The 10,876-nt window shown below is 45.1% G+C and overlaps 1 protein-coding gene across 2 annotated transcripts in view; it reads right to left on the bottom strand.

Annotated features, from left to right (window-relative positions):
- Nucleotides 1-2,738: 2,738 nt before the first annotated feature.
- HERC1 (HECT and RLD domain containing E3 ubiquitin protein ligase family member 1) overlaps nt 2,739-10,876 on the bottom strand; it is a 113,081-nt gene continuing 104,943 nt past the window's right edge. Inside the window, exons 70-78 of one of the 2 annotated variants that reach the window (XM_017816914.1) lie at nt 10,416-10,554; nt 9,707-9,876; nt 9,192-9,361; nt 8,873-9,038; nt 7,500-7,576; nt 6,852-7,104; nt 6,469-6,621; nt 5,230-5,535; nt 2,739-3,406 (exon numbers count right to left, since the gene is read on the bottom strand). In XM_017816914.1, the coding sequence (XP_017672403.1) occupies nt 3,221-3,406; nt 5,230-5,535; nt 6,469-6,621; nt 6,852-7,104; nt 7,500-7,576; nt 8,873-9,038; nt 9,192-9,361; nt 9,707-9,876; nt 10,416-10,554 (1,620 nt within the window). In that variant the 3' untranslated portion in view covers nt 2,739-3,220. The remainder of the gene's footprint in view (nt 3,407-5,229; nt 5,536-6,468; nt 6,622-6,851; nt 7,105-7,499; nt 7,577-8,872; nt 9,039-9,191; nt 9,362-9,706; nt 9,877-10,415; nt 10,555-10,876) is intronic. The other variant, XM_017816915.1, reaches the window with a different exon arrangement.

Raw genomic sequence — 10,876 nt, 5'->3', positions numbered from 1 at the left:
GGAAACGTGTTATCAAAATTCCACCTGAAGCCAATTTTTACTGCAAGACTAGAATGGTAAAATTGTATTTCTAGTTTCCTTAGGAAGGTAAGTTTCAAATAATTTCAGCAGAACTGTTTTATTAGACTACCTGCCTAGGGTGGCTTCTTTCCTCTGCAAAAACTGCTGAGCCAGCTATGACCTCCTGAAAACACTCCTCGTGTGCTGCAGCAAAAATGGAAAGAGAACTTTACAGCTCTCAGCATAATGGAATATACTCACTGCTCCTTTCCATCCTGGTTAACTGATCCACAGGTATCCTTGGGACACTCTATTTGGCTGAGCTAAGAAATAAAGCACAGCATTACAGCAACTCAGTCACACAGAGCTGGAATTCTAGAGAAACACTTGATCAGTGTGAACGTCTGTGAGAAACACTCACCCAGAAAACAAACAAGGAAGATACCTGGATTATTGCATCTTCATAACTCAGACTTATTTAATGGCATGACACTGTAAAACTGGCATTCCTCAGATTTCAGTGGGACCCTTATGCACCACGAAGGAACAGAACTGGAAGTGTGGACAGGAAGGACAAACAGCAAATCCCAACCCAGCACTCACAGCCTGGAAAGGCTGAACAGACCGACTGTGAGGTGCAAAGTGGGATGTTGGCACCACTCCTGCCTTGGACACACAACACCAGTGTCAGAGTGCTGATCAGCCAAAACAAGGCAGGAATTTACACAGTCACACCAGGAACCAAAGAGCTTCTCCTGCTGCCAGCTCTCCAACCCCTGGGCTGAGAGACAGGGCTCTGGAGGTGGAACAGGAACAGACTGTCAAGCAGCTACGAGATATGAAAGTGGGTTTGCATCTGTCTGCATATTACTTAAACCTTTCTGCAAGTTTTCTCTCAGGACTGTCTGGGGGGTGGGGGGTGGTGTAGCTTTTTTTTTTTACTTTATAGAGCCTAAAAGGATCTTAAAACACCCACTTGGTTTCTTTGCCTATTTACATACAAATGCTCAAAGTCATTTTACTTTGCTCTCCCCCAACGTGAACGAGGATATTTGTTCATGACATGGTAAAATTTGAACACAATTGTGTTGATACATTTTTTCAGCACCAATAATAAATTTTCTCCCTTAGCAATTCAATTTGAAAATTGAGTATATAAAGTGATCACATTTTATTCAGGGTATGATGGAAGGATGAAAAGAGGCCTGTGGTTTTCTTTAGCTCCAAGCCATTAAAGTTCCATCAAACACAATCCTTTAATCAACATCAATACTTATATCAACATTCTCTTTCATTTCAGTGTAAACTGCCTCCAAAAATACCCTCATTATCCAAGAAGCCAATTGCACAGTCCATATAAAACTGCAATTTTTAGGCACAGCTCTATTATTTCCTTTGCCTGATTAAAACAGGCTGACAACTCAGTAGCACTGAGACACATCAGTGCAGTCCAGCAGGCAATAATACAGGACTTAATACAGCAGTTTCCCCTTTTATTTGTAATACTGTAGTTTTTAGGTATTACACCCATAAATCTAGACCACAAGGTCCATATACTCCCCCAGAACACCAAGAACTCAGTCCAGTTTGGAACCAGAACACACAAGGGGGCAGGAAACAAGGTCTACTTGATTTCAGGGCCTGCTGACCCCCCCTGCAGTGTGGGGGTCACAGCTACAAACCTTGTGCCTTCTCCAGGAGCCAACAACTAGTCCTGACTTAGAGAATGTCACCAGTAAAACCCAGACCTGCACAGTCCCACGGCTTATCAAGCTTTGAGCACTCTGAACTGGCAGCAACAACCAGTTCAGTCTTGGACAGCCAGGAATTTCCCAAGTCATCCTTGTGAACACACAGTGAACATGTGAAGAAAAACAACAGGAATTTCTGCCTGTGCTCCAGGCTCAGATGGACCACTCCTGTCCCAGGTGAGGTGACACTGATAAACACTCTCACCTGCCCTCAGGCCCCACAGCACCTTCCCCAGGAGCTCAGAGAGGATGAGGATGGGGGGAACGGGGGCAGAGCAGCCCTGACTCACCTGGGGACACTCTCCAGGTCCCTCCTGCTCCTCAACACCAAGCAGCATTTCTGGTTTGACACAAACAAGGTCTTTTCTACACTGGAAATTATCCATTGCCCAGCACTCCCCTAAGACACAGAGCAGAGGTTCCTGTGCAGCTCATTTCTGTCCTAACCAAGGATGGAACTCCAGTGTGACCCAAACCATGCTGATCATAACAGGTACAGCTGCAACAAAAGGAGAGTAAAGGCAGAGCCAAGAACACGCATAAACCCACAGCCTCAACTACTGCCCTGTCACCTCCACTGCCAGTTTTCTGTACTCAGGAACCAACTCTGTCCATCTGTACATTAAAAAAACATTTTTTTGCCAAAAGATTCAGAGGTTTCTGAGTGCAGCTGGCAGCACATTGCTACTGCCAACAGCTCCTCTGGAGGAGCAAAATGTTTAAAGGAAAAGCAAGAAGGAACCAAGCACAAGATGGACTTGTACTGCAGTAGGAGGATCAACACCCAAACAGAGCAGCCCCTTGGACACTGGGAAAGCAAAGCAGGGCTACACATCACAGTCTGTGAAGAGAAACATTTTAAGGTGCTTCAAATGTCAAACCCTGCCTGAACACTGTAACACTATGACTTCCTGAGAGAAAATATAAAAAATACGAAGACTGAGGCAACCAATCCCCATTCACAAATGCATAACAAGCCACCGATCCTTGAATTTGCTTTATTTTTCTCTGCATAAGGAACCCTGCACAGGCAATTCAAATTAAAACAAAATAAATATGTGAATATTCATGTAAAACAGTCCTGGCTAATGAACAATTATACACAATGTACAACTCTTCATGTTCACTGGGAGGGCTTACAAATGTACTATTCCCAACAAAAATGCACCAAAATGTCTCCATGCAAACTTATCAAAAGTGACCAAAAAAGGAGAAAAAACTTACCCATCGGACTTTTTTGTTTTGTTTTTCCTTTTTTCTTTTGTACAATCACAAAAAAATAAAAACATCTAATTTCTTTTTTGTTACATTTAGAGTAACTAAAATGTGGCCACCACCTATTAACATCTGGTTTGTTTTTTTTTTTTATGCTCCTAAAACATCTATGGTTACCGTAAAATTATGTCAACGATGAATTGGACTTAGGGCACTATCTGTAGGAAAAGGAAGGTGATTTTGTTCACAGAGTGTCAATAATCCGTGTCGGAGCCCTCGGCATTGTCCACGTTCCGGGAGAGCATGTAATTGTCCATGTCTATGGAGCGGCAGTTGTTGATTGCATAGCGCAGGCGCTCGGCCATCACCAGCTGGCTGGAGTACGGGGGCAGCCGCAGTTGAAAGAAACAAGTCTGTGAGGTAGGCAAGCTGTCGTAAGGCTGCGGGAGAGGAGACAAGGGGGGACACTGGTGGGCTGGGAATCAAGGAAAACACCCAGTGCAGACATATTTCACTGCTCCTTCCCTTCCCTGCCTCTGCCGGTCAGCTTTCTCCGTGCACAGAATCACAGAATTGACCGGCTTGGAAAAGACCTCCGAGATCATTGAGTCCAACCCTTGATCCAACCCCGCCGTGGTTCCCAGCCCATGGCATTGATGCCACATCCAGTGTCACCTTAAACACCTCCAGGGATGGTGACTCCACCCCATCCCTGGGCAGCCCATTCCAATGGCTGAGCACCCTCTCTGAAAAAAATTTCTTTCTAATATCCAACCTAAACCTCCCCTGGCACAGCTCAAGACTGTGCCCTCTTGTCCTGCTGCTGCTTCCTGGGAGAAGAGACCAACCCCCACCTGGCTCCCCCCTCCTGTCAGGGAGTTGTAGAGAGTGAGGAGGTCTCCCCTGAGCCTCCTCTTCTCCAGGCTGAGCCCCCCCAGCTCCCTCAGCCTCTCCTCACAGCACTTGTGCTCCAGTCCCTTCCCCAGCCTCGTTGTTCTTCTCTGCACCTGCTCCAGCCCCTCCATGTCCTTCCTGAGCTGAGGGCCCAGAACTGGACACAGCACTCCAGGGGTGGCCTCACCAGTGCTGAGTCCGGGGGCAGAATCTCTTCCCTGCTCCTGCTGCCACACTGTTCCTGAGCCAGGCCAGGATCCATTGGCCTTCTTGGCCACCTGGGCACACTCTGGCTCCTGTTCAGCTTCCTGTCAATTCACACTCCCAGCTCCCTCTCTGCCTGGCTGCTCTCCAGCCACTCTGTCCCCAGCCCAGGGGGCTGCCAGGGGTTGTTGTGGCCAAAGTGCAGGACCCGGCCCTTGGTCTGGTAGCACCTCATCCCGTTGGAATCAGCCCAACTCTCCAGCCTGGCCAGGTCCCTCTGCAGAGCCCTCCTGCCCTCCAGTTGATCAACACTCCCCCCCAGCTTGGTGTCATCTGCAAATGTGCTGATGGTACATGCAATCCCCTCATGCAGATCATCAATAAAGATATCATTCTAGCCCCAAGTTCCTTTTAGGAAACAGACTGGCCTCTCCTTTACAGCATTTGTTTCATCCTTAAGTATGTGCAAAACTACTGCTGTGTCACCTACTTTGTAAATAACTCACTGATGAAACTCAGCTATTTGAACAGCTGATCCCACTCCTCAGCCCTCTGTACCAAGCAACATTCAATTCCAAACCAGAGTGTGTCTCAACATAAGAGACACCTGACCAAAGATGACAGACAAACCACTGTCATTTGATTTTGTCACGTTTTTGATTCATGTTGTTCACAGACAACGTGCTTTCACTGCACAAAGCCCCAAAACAATGCCAAATGAATGCATCCTGTATGTGAAATAACACACTGTAAACTCACTGCAGTGGTTTAAAATCGTTATAGTTCACTACTGGTCATATGTTGCCACTCAGACAAAATTAACACTCAAAACCAGAATGAAAATTACCAAATCAATAAAAGAGATTGGAACAGAAAATCACTGTGGGCAAGTTACAATAGAACAAGGTCTGTTTCTAGTGCAAGAACTTGTCTTGACCTTTAATCACTGATTGCCCCACATTAATTAAGATGCAATTCATGCAGCCTATGTCCTTCTGCACAATAAAAATGTCTGGGCTTAACTCAGAGCATGTCCCATCCCATACTTTTCCTGTAAATTTAGAACAATGGAAACTGTCTCCTACTGGCAAAGGACAGACCATAATAGAGATGAATAAGAAAATAATATTAATTACAAAAAAGCCAAATAAACCCAGCAACTTACCCTATCAACCTTCATTATTTGGAATCGCTGAGAGATATCAGCTGTGTTGGCTGGCAGTCGAGATCTTCCTGACACAAACCTCATAAAAAGGACTCTCTCCTCATTGGAAAACTCCTCCAGGGTGTGCCAGAACCACTGCACCAGCTGATGCTGCTCATCCACCTCCCTGTATCGCACAACTTTCTTCAGAACTTCAACGGAGATTTCTGGCATTCCACAGACCATTTGCTCCAACTGCTTGGCAGTCAGAAGGGACAGCAACGGAACGGGAACAATCCAGGACATTCCCTCCCTGACAGCAGCCACCTGTTGGCCAAAAACAGAGGAGACATCTGAAGTGCAATTGTCTCACCTCCACCACTTCTGTACCATCCAAAACCAGAAATAACTTCTCAGCTGAGAAATGGGATAGAGAGACAGAATTACAGAACATCTGCCTCCCACACGTGCGCCCCCTGCAAGGGCTGGATTGCTTCTCAAAATCCAGGAGAACATCACAGATATTTTAAATTGTAATTGCACATTTAAAAACACGTTTTGATACTAAACAGAACTGCTCAAAGTACAAGATGGCAGCACAAATGATGATGGCTAACCCAAGGAACTGTGTAAATACGAATAACACTTTGTTCCACCTCAGGTGTATGGTGAGAATGTTCTCGTTCTACAAGACTTAGGATTTGGTACCTCTGATGAGAAAGCTGCTTCTCCAACACAGACAATACCACACATGCATCTCTACCTTGTAATCAGCACACTGCTTTCACAGGTTCACTGATCAAATGGCAAACAGGTAACAAACACTTCCCAAAACATATCATGGAATATTTGCAGGTTTTGTGTTACAGCAGAAGAGAAACAGTCTCAAATTAAACAAATGTTTGTCAATAATATTTACTTTAGATAGCCTCTGTGTTGTTAAAATGCCCAGTTACAGTGCCCAGCATGCAAAATTGCATACAAAAATGCAAAATTCTTTTCTCAAGTGGTTGCAGTGGGGCTGCTCTAGTGTAGACAAGCTCTGATTTCTAATGCTCTTCTGCCAACTGAGCAATTACTGAGAAAAACAGGACTAATTTAAAAGAAAACCCCAAAACAATTTGTGGGGGAAGAAAAGCCACGGGGACACAGTCAAGATGCAGAAAGCTAAACTTTTCTTGCCACAAACTGTAATGGAAACTGGGATAAATCACCCCCCTGTTCCCACTCCCAACAGGGATGGGTCCCAAGGAGTCTTACCTGACGGTCCATCTCATGGAGTCTGTACTCAATTGCCCTCTCCACATACTCTTTCCTGTTTGAAAAGGTAAGTGGGATACTGTTCCCTCCAGGGATTATGGGAACCATTTTACCATCAGCACTTTGGCCAACAAAAGAATCTAAAGGAATCATCTGTGATGCAAAACAGGAAAAGCATGGTGAGTGTAAGTGATACAAGTTTAACTTTTTACTCTAAGTCACCTAGAACTACATATACTAAGATCAAACTATTCTAAATGCACACAAAGTGCTTGTTATGCCAAGAATGGAGACTGAAATGATATAAATACTGAAGTGAAGGTCAATCTGACAAAGCAACCACTTCCAGAATAAACCCGAAAGCTTCAACTTTCCCATCTTACCTCATGGAAATTTTCTTCAGTAATCCCACTGTCTTCAATGTGAAGAATGCTGTTGAGGGTCTGCACATAGAGCAGATCTACCTCCTCCAAATCCTCCAAGATGAGTGGGATACAACAAAGTTGCTTCCAGACCATTGGAGCCAAATGAAGATCTAATGGCTTTTTTGTACGAATAGCCACACCCATGAGAATGCCCAGGAACTTGAACTGCATCAGGTGTTCATCTAAACATGCTGAAGGGTTAAAGAGAAACCTGGAACAACAAAGAATCAGTGAAAACACTCTGTATCCTTTCTATGCTACTTCATCAGAAGTAAAAGAGCAAACTGCCCACACACTTGTCGCCAAGGGGTGGCCAAACAAGACCATTATTGTTCTCTTTAGCTGCTAAGACCCTGAGGCTGAGGAAGGCAGCACTCCTGACACAAGGGCTGCCATTCCTGATGTTACTCTGAACTCTGCCATCAGTAACCCGGCAAGTTCATGTTAAAACCATGCCCTCTCCTCCATAATAAAGTAACATTACAACCTGAAGGAAAAAATATACTAGAGACAGTCATGAAGCCTCATCATTTGGTATAAAACAGTTACTAGATTTGGATTTTCAACCCCTACCATCTGCAATAAATCAAGTCCTGCACAACTCACCTATCCCTGTTGTAGCCTACTTCAGCTGTAGCATTTGGGGAAGGAATGAGCAGGTCTACGATTCCAGTTTCCAGTTCCTTAAAAATCAACAACAAAAAAGCCTTCTTAGACACAGGGATAACAAACCTATGTCATAATTATTAAGACATTATAGCATTACATGACAGAATATTCCACTATAGTGATGATTACTCTTTACAAATTAATACAAAACACTGAAGAGAAAGTAAACATCATAGGATGACTGTAAGTAATAAAAGCATTTTTTTCCCCCAAAACTTGCTCTTATGTCAGCCTATAATTGTTATTTTCCTGTGGCTGCTCTGTGATACATTCCCGGTGCCTGTTTCCAAAATAATCAGAAGCCATAACCTCTTTTTCCTACTGGTGCAGCTTTTGCAAGATTCAAAAAAATTTTCAGTTTTGTTCTGAACCCTCATCACACCTCAGATTGAATGTAAACTGTCTAGGAAAGAACCCAAAAACTACGCCTCAAGCCCTTACCCGAATCAACCCTACTCTGGTCTTACAGGCTCCAGAAAATTCACTAATAAATGGAGTCCTTCAGTTTCTCCATCCTCTATCCTAACTCTGACTCCAGTGCCAGCTCCAGCACTACCCATAGCTCTTGTCCTGTCCTAGACTAAGCAGATAGACTCATTAACCTCCCAAATCCTCAGTCTTTGTATCTTGAGGCTTTGGAAGATTAAGGAACAACCAAACTTCTGCAGCCAGCACTGCCCTGAATCCTTCTCCTGGCTACAATCAGAGCTGTGTCACAGGGCTGAGACATCCTTAAAACCACAGGCAGAACACATGAGCATGGATCAGCTTTGTCTTAGTCCTGCAGCCTGGAGCCTTCAGTCAGTTCCTGGGGAATCTGAAAGGACTGAAATGGCCACAGTATCCTGGTCACAGACAGGCAAACCCAGGCACTTCCTGCTACTGATGGTCTTTCCAGCACTGAATCTGAGAGGTGAAAATGTCTTCAGGTATGTGAGAAGCACCTGCCTGAGGTGCTTCTGCACTGCAGGCATGGAATGTGCTGCAGGCATGGAATACAGCACAGCTTCTCAAAGAAGGTCCTGGCTGGACAGAATGGGAGGCTGCAAAATGCTCCTGTAATGTGTAGGGGCCATCTCAGAATTCCAAGGAGCCTAATGTAACACTAGTTATAGTGTGGCCTTATAGCATCTCCTTGACACAATCTAGGAAGATTTCTTTATCCTCAGAGACACCCTAAGCAGGCAGCCCCAGTGCCGTGGCTCAGCACTGAAGAACAAGTACTTGCTATGCTGCAAAGAGGAAAATTTTAAAAATACTGTAAGAGAGAACAAAACCTCTCCCCAGGCATTTTGAGTTCCTAGACATACCTGACACATTTCTGTAATAGTGTCATCAAACACTCCACCTGCATCATCAGCTCCTTCTCCAACCAGTTTCACCTTCCAGGCCCGGGAGGGCAGGCGAAGGTCTGAGGCGTTCAGCTTCACCACCTGCCTTGCGATCTGGACAAAGATGGGCTTGCACTTCCGACCTCTGTGGGGAGAAACACAGCCAGACAACGTAACTCAAATGTAAGGGCTACGGAATCACTGCCCTAACAAAGCTGGACAGAGAGCTCAGAACGCCCAAAGCTCAGGAGATGGGTGAACACCAGCATGACACAGGGTCTGTGGAAGCAGCACTGACCTGGTTGAGATCCTCTTCACAGTGATCTGGGGCCCGTAGTTCTTGCCCTGCACCATGGTTTTCCCTATGGAGCGCACCATGGGCAGGGTGTACACCCGGGGTGCCAGCAAGGGCCGCAGCTGGCCCTGCACTATTCCCCACGTTCCAGCATTGTAATGAGATGTACTGTTCTGAAATAAAGCAGCACCAGAATAAACATGTCAATAAAGGCTATTAATTCCATTCTTCCCACAATAAAACCCTTCAGAGCAATCACTGGCACTCCAGTGCTTCAGGAAACAGGTTAGTGCTTTCTGGTTTTAAAGCTAAAAAGCTCTTGGAAACTGAAACACTGACATGTCAGTGTTAGTGTAAGTGAAAATATAGAACAATACCTTGACAAAGTTTGGTTTAATCCAGAATTATATTTTTTTGTAATTTTTTTTACAAAGATCCATCTCAACCTGGCCAGAAACTCTCTAGCAACATGGCATAACACAACAGAGCCAAGTCAGTTTTTTCCAAAGGAATTTTACCTGGTTATTGGGACTGAGGTTAAGTAATCTCCACGAAGAGTACATGAGGTCAGAAAAATGGTACAGCAGTCTCAGCCTTGCCCTCACTGTATGAATGCTCACTTCCTTCAGTGCCCCGTACTGTGGTGGGATGGCATCAGGTAAACCGAGCTGCAAAGGCACTGAAACACCTATCACAGGAAGAGAAACAAAGCAGTGTTTGATAAAGGGGAGCTGGTTTGCTTTTGGCTGGGATGGAGTTGATTTTACCCACAGCAGCTTAGCTGCCTACTGGGGTTAAACCACGACAGCAGCCAAATTAAGACCAAGATAACAGGAAACCCTGCATGGATATAAAACTAAACAAATTTTGTCCCAAATGTTCAGAATTCTTGTTGCACTCATAACTCAGGAACACCCGGCAGGACTAAAACAAATGGCCATAAAACCTCAGTTAGAACCATAGAATCAGCTGGGTTGGAAAGGACCTCTGAGATCATCAAGTCCAACCCTTGATCCAACCCCACCGTGCTTCCCAGCCCATGGCACTGATGCCACACCCAGTCTCACCTTAAACACCTCCAGGGACGGAGCATCCACCCCCTCCCTGGGCAGCCCGTTCCAATGCCTGAGCACTCTCTCTGTAAAGAATTTCTTCCCAATATCCCACCTAAACCTCCCCTGGCACAGCTTAAGGCCGAGCCCTCTTGTCCTACTGCCGGTTCCTCACCCGGAGCTCGTGGGGGCACAGGGGGGGCCGTCCAGGCCGCACTGTGGCAGCGCCCGGCCGAGATCTGCCGGACGTTCTTCCCCTGCAGGACCGTCACCAGGGTGGGCTCCCGCACGTGGTTGGTGTGGCCCAGGCCAAGCTGACCATTGGGAACAGATAGAAAAGGGACAAAGAACAATCAACAGCTGTCACGATGCTTCTAAAACTCTCTAAGCAAAAATTCAGAGCAAATGGTAAAAAATTATATTTATCTACAGCATATACTGGGATTAAAAAAATGTACTCTCTCTATATCTCTCTATATCTATATCTCTCTATATCTATATCTCTCTATATCTATATCTCTCTATATCTATATCTCTCTATATCTATATCTCTCTATATCTCTATATCTATATCTCTCTATATCTCTATATCTATATCTCTCTATATCTATATCTCTCTATATCTCTATATCTATA

This window comes from Lepidothrix coronata, unplaced genomic scaffold, assembly GCF_001604755.1.
Source record: "Lepidothrix coronata isolate B3197 unplaced genomic scaffold, Lepidothrix_coronata-1.0 Scaffold58, whole genome shotgun sequence".
NCBI classification, from domain to species: domain Eukaryota; kingdom Metazoa; phylum Chordata; class Aves; order Passeriformes; family Pipridae; genus Lepidothrix; species Lepidothrix coronata.
Note: the sequence above shows the minus strand (reverse complement) of the source record. Positions and strands in the feature narration are given on the sequence as shown.